The sequence below is a fragment of the Marmota marmota genome, unplaced genomic scaffold (assembly GCF_001458135.2).
Source record: "Marmota marmota marmota unplaced genomic scaffold, marMar, whole genome shotgun sequence".
In the NCBI taxonomy this organism is placed as follows: Eukaryota; Metazoa; Chordata; class Mammalia; order Rodentia; family Sciuridae; genus Marmota; species Marmota marmota.
This window is the reverse complement of record NW_026000185.1, coordinates 4927848-4937487: the sequence shown is the minus strand read 5'-3', so window position 1 is coordinate 4937487 and position 9640 is coordinate 4927848. Positions and strand designations below refer to the sequence as shown.

The 9640-nt window shown below is 58.0% G+C and overlaps 1 protein-coding gene across 1 annotated transcript in view; it reads left to right on the top strand.

The window, feature by feature from the left end:
* The window catches only part of Sec14l5 (SEC14 like lipid binding 5), a 38646-nt gene that overhangs the window by 22429 nt on the left and 6577 nt on the right, over positions 1-9640 (top strand). Inside the window, exons 6-12 of the mRNA XM_048790053.1 lie at positions 4-41; positions 2809-2921; positions 3695-3884; positions 6241-6329; positions 6414-6484; positions 7667-7838; positions 8803-8943. Coding sequence (XP_048646010.1) covers positions 4-41; positions 2809-2921; positions 3695-3884; positions 6241-6329; positions 6414-6484; positions 7667-7838; positions 8803-8943 — 814 coding nt within the window. The remainder of the gene's footprint in view (positions 1-3; positions 42-2808; positions 2922-3694; positions 3885-6240; positions 6330-6413; positions 6485-7666; positions 7839-8802; positions 8944-9640) is intronic.

The window sequence follows — 9640 nt, the reverse complement described above, 5'->3', positions numbered from 1 at the left end:
CAGGGCCCTGGGCCCAGCCACGGAGGCGGTGGGAACTGACGGTAGGTGGCCGCTGGTCCGCCCTGGCCCCGGTGCTGGGAAGCGCCCCGCCGGGTGCGAGGAAGAGGGAGGAGCAGCGCAGAGGGTCTGGGTCCTGCGTGACCGCCGATTCCTCCTCTGCGCCCCCTCCACCCCCGGCTCCGCCCCTCGGCTGACCCGGGCGCACAGCGCTGCCTACGATTCTGGTTTTATTACTATTTTAAATTACCCGAGTAATGCCTGATCATGGTAGAAAAAATTAAGACTCCTCAGAAGATGGGCAGTAGGAATTATGCCTTCCTGCTCTCTGGAGGCCGAGCGGAGGCCTGGGTTTCTATTTGGCGAGCTGCTGAGGTAGGTGTGGGGACCTTCGTGATGGTGGACACCCGCACACACGTGGGCACCGTTGCCCATGCCTGTGTAACACGCCGAACTTAACTCGTTGGGCGCATTCTGCATTCCCCTTGATGTTTTGATGTTTCTCATCTGCGCTGGATGTGGCTGGTTACTTTTCACATCAGCGGGAAGACCTTAATAGTTCACGGTGTCGTGATGTGGTTCCGTAACTTGTTAATAAACATTTACTATTTGCTATTTTAATTTGGCCTAGTTAGATGGTCCCCTATGGATGGACATCTAGGTTGTTTCAGTTTCTTTTAAAGAATACAAATAGTGATCTGGGTGTGGTGGTGCTCACCTGTGATCCCAGCAACTGGGGGAGAGGCGGAGGATCACAGCCTTGGGAGGAGGACCCCGCGTTCCAGGCCAGCCCCGGCAGCTTGGTGAAGCCCTAAGCAACGCAGTGAGACCCTGTCTCAAAATTGCATAAAAAGACCTGGGAGGCAGCTCAGTGGTAGGGCACCTGCCTAGTGTGCGTGAGGCCCTCCTGGGTTTGCTAGGCCCAAGTTTGATCCCCAGCATCTCTCTCTCTCTCTCTCTCACACACACACACACACACACACAAACACACACACACAAATAGTAAAAATTAAAAATATACAAAGAATGTGCCATACATCTTTGGACTTAGAGATTTTACTTTTTTCATTTAAAAAACCTGGGGGGGGTGTTACTAGGGATGGAACTGGGGGTGGAGCACTCTGCCACTAGCTACCTCTCCCGCCCATTTTATTTCTTATTTTGAGACAGAGCCTCACTAAGTCTCCCAGGCTGTCCTGGAATTTGCAATCCTCCTGCCTCAGCCCCCTGAGTAGCTGGGATTGCAGGCAGGCGCCAGTGGATCCAGTTTCTACATAAGCATTTAAAAATTTTTGTAGAAACATACATAGCATGACATTTAAAACGAGAAATTACTGGGAGGTTTTGTGCCACTGAGGTTTAGGTACATTTACCAATTAGGCCTCTGAAGAGGCTGATGATCATCACTCCCACCTAAAGTGTGAAGCTGTGTCTACTCACCCTGACTTTCCACCAGAATCTTACTAAATATTTCAAACTTCTGAAAGGCAATAAGAATGATCATTTGTAGATTAGTGATGCATTCTTTTATCATGATTGAGGTCAAGTATTGTTTTCATGTTTAGTGACTATTTTCCTTTCTTTGGTTAATTCCTGTTCTTGAATTCTTATTGGTTTGTAAGAGCTCTTTGTATATTACAGCAATTAGCCCTTTGTCGCAGTCTTCTATTCATGTGGAAATTGTTCACAATAGAATGTGAAGGCAAATTAAAATGAAAAGAAAAATTCTAACAAACCGGTGTACAGAACAGTACAAACATGGAGTCCAATTTCCTTTTGGGCCACTGACATGTGGAGGCCTGCCTGATTCCAAGATACTTGAGTGACAATACCGTGAATTAATACTATGTCTCGAGCTGTGTTTAGAGGGAACAAAATCCATTCATGCAACAAGAATTTATTCTGCACCGACTGTGTGCACTGGCTGGCTGCTGTTGTACGTGCCCTTTTATATTTTTACACCCTCCTGTGTGTGCTCTGTGGTTTGTGCCCTGTACCTTGCCTGTCCACCCAGGCCTGGCCTCCACTCTCATCTGTCCTGTCCACCAGCACACTGGCACTCAGGGTGGCTGGCAGAGGGCAACGTCAGGCCCTTCCACCCTGTTCTGAATCACTGGGCCTTTGTGCTCAGAGGGAGAGAAGGGCCTCACATCTGCCTGGGGCTGGAAGGACGTGGGGCCCCGCCTGCCTCATGTCTTCCGCTGCCCCTTTGCTGCCGTTGCCCACATGAGTTCAGCCCCCATCCCTCCTGTGGTTTACCCAGATGCCTCCTCGCACAGCCGGCGTGACCCCCATGCCCAGGGTTTGTTTGGGGAACGGCTGAGAGGTTTTGCTGGGTGGGCATTCAGTTTGCTTTCTCACTGTGCCATCTGTCCACAGAGAAGTGGCGGTGCCCACAGGCTGCTGCTTGGCTGAGATACCAGGAGGCCGTGGGCACCTGCCTCTGCTGCATAGTGGCTAGGAGCCGGGCACCAGACCTGGACTGAGCCAGGCTCTGTGTGCTGGCCATGGGCTGATGGGTTGCGCAGCAGGCTGATCCACGTGGTCCCCAGGCCCCCACACATGGCTCGGCCACCCTGGAGGGTGGGGATCATCTTGGACTAAGCTTTCAGAACCACCTGGACCCGGGTGGGAAAAATGAAGGACTTTGGGGCCTGCGGGGCTGTGTTTGGAGCCGGAGCCCTAGCCTGGCTTGGAACCATGTTCCAGAGCAGAGGTGGCCAGTAGCACAGGAGGGCAGAGAAAGGGCAGCCACGGGGCGAGGGACGCAGGGTCTCCCTTGTCCTGAAGACCCCGTCCTCCTCCTCCAAGGGGACAAGCTGGACGCAGACTACATCCAGAGGTGCCTGGGCCAGCTCACGCCCATGCAGGAGAGCTGCCTGATCCAGCTGCGGCACTGGTTGCAGGAGACCCACAGAGGCAAGGTGGGTGGGCCTGGGGGGCGGACAGGGCAGTTCACGTGATCAGCAACGGGAAGACCTCCCACTATCCCTGGCCTCAGCAAATAGATGTCATTAGCGACTCCCCCACGCCCCGCCCCCAGTTATGACAACCTTGGACAGCTTCCGAGATGTCATGTGTCCCCGGGGGCGTGGTGACCCCCGGTGGAGACGCTGCTGCATAGCACCACATTCCTGATACCCTTCTGTCCTTTCCTGTGGGACTTGGAGACCCTGCGAAGGTGAGTGTTGACTGCCCGTGGGTGGGTTTTGCCTTGTCACCCCCGTAACAAGGATGCACCAGGGTCCCACGGGGACTTTGTCCTCAGCTCTGTTGAGTAAGAACTTCCTGCTGCGGCTGCCAGCTGAGTGGCTGGTCTTTCTCTCCTCCACCTTAGGGGACAGGCGGGGTGTGACTTTAGTGCGGGATGGTGTCAGTTTACACCTCCAGGAGCCGTACTGAGCCTCTTGGCCAGCCCACACCCTGCTCCTCCTGCTGGAGAGAGGGCAGCTCCTGGGGCTGGTCTTGCAGGACTGGCTCACTGGGGGGGGGGGGCCGTGAAGGAGGACCAGTTGCCCCCAAGAGAGACCCAGGTCCCAGCAGGAGCAGGGAGGGGTGAGAGCAGCCGAGTGCAGAGGGTCCTGAGCCTGGGCTCTCCCTCAGGGTTGGGGACGCTCTGCAGGTGAGCCAGGGGCTCCTTCTGGTACCTGACCTGTGGGCAGGGTGTCCTTCTCCGCTCTCTTTCTCTGTGTCTCAGATTCCCAAAGATGAACATATCCTGCGCTTCCTGCGCGCCCGCGACTTCCACCTGGACAAGGCCCGGGAGATGCTGTGCCAGTCCTTGAGCTGGCGGAAGCAGCACCAGGTGGACGTGCTCCTGCAGACCTGGCGGCCTCCCGCCCTGCTGGAGGAGTTCTACGCGGGAGGCTGGCACTACCAGGACATAGGTGAGGGTCAGGGGGCTGCCAAGGCACTTGGAGGAACCTGCCGGGTGCCAACATCTGGTTTTCCCTTGGCTCTCGGAGACCTCTGGTGTGACACCCAGCTGGGAAGAAGGCGGAGATGGGATAGTTTGGGGCCTGCCCCAGGCTGTTGGTCCCCCTTTGCTGGGGTCCCCGAGGGTGTAGGTGATGGTTGTAGGAATGTCCCACGGGCTTCTTAGGGCAGCCGTAGAAGACGGCCACAAACCTGGTGGCGAAGACAGCAGAAATGTGTTCTCTGGAAGTTCTGAGGCTGAGAGTCTGGAGTCAAGGTGTCGGCAGGGCTGCGCTCCCCCAAGGCTACAGGGGAGGGTCCACCCCTGCCTGTCCCAGCCTCCGGGGGCCCTGGGCTCCTTGGCTTGTGGCCACACCCCTCCAATTTCTGCCTGTCTTCGGTGGCATCTTGGCATCTCTCTGTGTCCCGTCTTCTCCTCTAAGGACCCCAGGGGCTGAATGTAGAGCCCACCCCAGATCCAGAATGATTTCCCCCCCTTTTTTGGTATTGGGGGTTGAACCCAGGGGTGCTCTATAACTGAGCCACATCCCCAGCTCTTTTTTATTTTGAGGCAGGGTCTCACTACATTGCTGAGGTGGCCTTGAGCTTGCCACCCTCCTGCCTCCGTCTACCCGAGCCACTGGGATCCTAGGCCCTGTGCCCCCAACCTGGTCAGGAGGCCAAGGCTTCCTCTTGATGTCCTTAACTAAATGCGTCTGCAAAGACTGTTTTCAAATAAGGGTCACACTTTGGGTTTTGTGTGTGAGTGTGAGAGTGTGTGTGTGTGTGTGTGTGTGTGTAGATGACATTCCACCTGCCACAGATATTGTGTCTAGATTTATTTATTTATTTATTTAGAGAATTTTAATATTTATTTTTTAGTTCTTGGTGGACACAGCATCTTTGTTTGTATGTGGTGCTGAGGATCGAACCCAGGCCGCACACATGCCAGGCGAGCGCGCTACCGCTTGAGCCACATCCCCAGCCCATAGATTTTTTTTTAAAATTAAAGCCAACAACTACTGGGCTTTTCACAGTCCTTTACATAAAAACTCATGTATGCTGTTTAGGGGAAATGCCGGGCTCTCTTGAGCCCCGGTTGGCACACTGGTTGGCACAGTGTCTTAACACAGTCCTCGGTATTCATGGATCCCCCTGCTTGCTAAAATGTATTTATAACCTCCAAATCAACAGTCACAGCTCCGTGGCAGCCCTGTCAAGGTTATCCAAGGACACATTCAGAGGGGTGAAAGTTTTGGGTGGCCGGGTGTGCACGTCCCAGCTGGTGCTGAACAAGGCGGTGCAGCCTCCAGGGTTTGGCACTTGTGTGACACATGAGCCGTTAGGTGGCTTCTAGAGGGCAGTGATTTTGCAGTTTTGGATTTTTCATGGGCAACTTTGCTGTTCGTGGGGCCAGAGGGCCGTGCTGCCCTTGAGTGGCCCAGAGCACAGGGTCCTGTGGTGCAGTCGGGGAGGATCCCGGGGCTGTGGGCTCCTGTGTGCCCGTGGCCTTGGGTTCAGTGCTGATGACATCAACCCATCGAGTCCCATCGTCCTACACAGGACACCTGTCAGTAATGAGGACAGCACTAGGTAGCTGAAATGGACGTGGTGCGCGCAGAGTTCTGTTCTCTGGAGAGAGCAGGGCTGAGCAGAGCCTCTGGAGTCTTGTTAGGCCCCGTGGAAATGGCCCAGCTCTGCTGCAGGAGTTGGTTCTGCTAAGTGCCCAGTGGAACCAACGGGGACGTGGGGAGTGTCCTTGAACAGGTCCCCAACACGGCCGCTGATGTGGACAGAAGGGCCGAGTCTCCAGGCTCCTGCCGCCTGACCCGCTCCTGCCTGGACGCGGCCGATCGTGTTCTGGGACTTTGTAGGTGACATGAGTGACGGCACTGCCAGTGTTAGCAGGTCCCCCTCCGTGGCTTTCTTCTGAGGCTGAAGAGCGTGTGCTCAGGGCTCAGTGTTCTTGGGGCTCAGTGTCCCCTCCTGGGGAGGCTCGCGTCTTGTTCTGAGCAAACGAGAGGCGGGAGAAAGGCTTCAGTTGGCAAAGAGCCGCCAACATGGAGCGGGAGTTGCTGAGGCCCCCGCCTGGTGTCTCGCGGGCGTGTCCCTTGTCCTTATTAGAACACGCCTGTTGTTGGGGTCTTTGGTGGGGGGTCCGCCTCCTGGAGGCAGCAGGTGCTGGCCAGGACATGCGCCCACTGGGCCTGGGTGTACTGGGCCTGGGTGTGCCGAGCCCGGTGTCTCCTCCCTGAGGATGCCGCATTCCAGCGGAGGCGTGGACCTGCCCGGGTCACCAGTGTCCCTTCTCTTTGCTTGCCCCCGAAGATGGACGTCCCCTGTACATCCTCCGCCTGGGCCAGATGGACACCAAAGGCTTGATGAAGGCGGTGGGGGAGGAGGCGCTGCTGCAGCACGTGAGTGTCCCCCCCGCCTGGGCTCCGGGACCACCCGCGGGTGGGACAGCAGAGCGGTGGCTCAGCACGCTATCCTCCCTGCAGGTCCTTTCTGTCAACGAGGAAGGACAGAAGAGGTGTGAGGGGAACACCAAGCAGTTTGGCCGTCCCATCAGGCAAGGACCCGGGCTGGTGACTCCCCGGTGGACGGGGCAGCTAACACATTGCACTGAGTGTCACCGTCCCCACCTAGCTCCTGCGGTGATCTTGTGAGGGGCTGCAGTCACCCTGACTTATAAGGAGACAGCCCGGGTGGCAGTGCTCCCTGGGGTCACGGAGGGCTCGGTGGCCGAGCTGCTCTGACCTGCCCCTGTCTGGGTCCGGCCCCGTCTGGCTTCCGACTTTGGATCCTGAGAGCAGCTCTCTGGCCTGAGGTCTCCCTCCATGTCCCACGACAGTCCCACTCCCTGGTGACAAAGCCCAGCAGCGGCCCGCTGCCCCTTCACTCCCTGGACCCCACCCCTGGGCCGAGGTCCTGGGCCAGTGTATGCGGCCAGCTGTGTGTGGCCCGGGCTCCTCCGGCCCCCCAGCCCTCGGCCCTCCTGGTGGCAGCAGTGACAGGACCTGACACCTGCACATTTTACCCCCAGGAGTCTTCTCTTTGTGATGATTAAGTTCCTTTTCTGTCTGGAGATTTTGTAAGGACGGGGACATCGGGTGGGGGTAGCAATCAGTCAGCCAGGGTCCTGGCCGGAGGCAGAGTCCACCCCAGATGGTTTGAACGGGGAGTGTCATAAAGGACCCCCTTGCAGAGGTGTGAGCAGGGCTAAGGGACATCCAGGATGCAGAGGCTCCCAGGGACCGGCCACTGCAGTAAGATGGTCATTTTCCTAATGACTCACTACTGATGGAATGGAGGCACAGAGGGGTTAAGAACTTGGCCCAGGCCACACAGCAAGTGGCAGAGCAGGGATCTGAGCCTGGGCCACCCGACGCTGCAGGGCAAGCTTCCAGAGCCGGGTGGGCTGTGTGTAGTGGAGAGCATCTTCTCTCAACTAGTAGGGACAAGAGCTCCTGCAGAGAGCGCTCCAGCCCCCACCTCATTTAGAGCTGACCACCTTTGCTGACTCCGTGAGCCGCAGGTCCCTGCCCAGTCTCACAGCTCTCCAGGTGGAGGGGAGGCCTGGGCTCCGGGGCTCAGCCTGGGCATCCAGGCTCTCGGCCTCTTCAGCACGCAGCCTCCCTACCGCGGAGGGATCCGCAGAAGTGTCCGGCGGCCCCTCTGCTCCCACCCGCCTCCCTGTCCATCCTGCGAAGAGGCAGAGCCAGGTGGAGTGAGGGGTGCGTGTCCACCACAGCTCCTGGACCTGCCTGCTGGACCTGGAGGGTCTCAACATGCGGCACCTCTGGCGGCCAGGGGTGAAGGCCCTGCTGCGCATGATCGAGGTCGTCGAGGATAACTACCCTGAGACCCTGGGCCGGCTGCTCATCGTGCGAGCCCCCCGAGTCTTTCCCGTGCTCTGGACGCTGGTAAGAGCAGGAGCCTGGTCAGGCCCCCCAGGGAGGCCCGGATGGGAGGCCGAGATGGGAGGATTCCTCTGCTTCTCCCACTGAGTGGCCCTGTTTGAACTTTTGTAAATGGCAGCTTTATCCAGATAAGACTCCTATGCCACAGCCTTCGCCCTCTTAAAGTACAGGATTCAGCAGTTCCACTATATTCACAGAATTATACAACTGCTACCCCGCCCAGTCCCAGAACGTTTCCTGGAACCCCCCTGCCCATTTCTCCTCCTGGCCCTGGGGGTCACCCTCCGCCTGCCGTCCCTGTGGGATTTGCCTGTTGGGATGTCCCTTCATGTCAACAGGCTCATCCACTGTGAGGCGCTTGCTGTCCGGCTTCCTTCACTGAGCACAGTGTTGTGGAGTCCAGCCGCGGTGCAGCCCGCCCTGGCTCTCCATTCCTTTCTACAGCTGAATAATATTCCAGCATATGGATGGAGCACATTTGTGTATCCCTTGCCTATTTCTTTAATGGGACAGCAACCCTCAGCATTGTACAGTGTTCCCAGGCCTCCTGTGAGCTGATTTCAAGGACAGTTTGGACCTTGGACTGTTGGGATTTTAAACTTTTGGCCAGGACCCACAATTGTAGCCCAGAGCACATGCGTGCACACACATGTGCACACGCACACCCTGAACAAGAGACCTGTGAAATGGTGTCTATACCAGCTTCTTTACTAGTCTCTTCTGTTCTTTTCCACTGAAAACAGGCTAGTCGAGCGGGTGTGCTGTGCTCCTCTGTGATCCCAGATACTCAGGAGGCTGAGGCAGGAGGACGGAAAGTTTGAGGCCAGCTGAGCAATCTAGGGAGTCCCTGTCTCAAGATGAAAACTAAAATGGGCCGGGGTGCGGGTCAGTGGCTGAGAGCCTCGGTGTTCAGTTCCCAGTGCCAATAATTGATCAATCCATGCCCTCTGCCTCACCCCCACTGCAGGTCAGCCCCTTCATCAACGAGAACACCAGGCAGAAGTTCCTCATCTACGGCGGCAGCAACTACCAGGGCCCGGGGGGCCTGGTGGACTACCTGGACAAGGAAGTGATCCCCGACTTCCTGGGGGGAGAGAGTGTGGTGAGGCCGGTGGCCTGGGCTGGGCTGCAGGGTGAGGGCAGTGGCCCGGGAGGCCAGGAGTCCTGGCTGGGGGGGGAAGGGCCCCTGGGCGGCCGCTGTGCTGTCCCCTGGAAGCCAGGCTGCTGAGTGGGCACGGGGCGTGTTTCAGAAGCTGCCCCAGAGAGGCGACGCCTGCCTCTGGCTGTTTCACACAGTGAGGCAGCATCTTCCAGAAGCCCAGGGACCAGGCCAAGTCCCCAGACCCTCCGTGTCCCCAGAGGTTGCTCAGCAGCCGTGCTCCTCCGAGCCCTTCCACGCAGGGCTGTGGCGCCCGGTGCCCACGGCCCTGGCCCTGGAGCTGGTGCGCCCAGACCTGCCCTGACCAGGCTGCTGCCCCCCTGTGGTGGGCTGACGGGCAGGGAGACCCCGAGTCCCAGCCCCTTCCTGCAGCCGGGCGGGCTCGCGCTCTCTGTTCACCCAGCAGCGCACAGGACGCCTCCTGGGCTTCGCCGGCCTGCCTGACCCCGCCTCCTGCTGTGGCCTCCCCTGGCTTTGCCAGTGAGATGGGCATCACAGTTTGGGATGGCAGAGGGTCTGCCGAGGCCCAGCCGCCCGGGGGCCTTTGGCTTTGGGAATCTTCAGAACCCACCGTACCTTGATGGGTCCACCTGACAGCTGAAGGGGTGCTGGGGGAGGGTCCCCGATCCCCGCCAGCCGGGGGGGG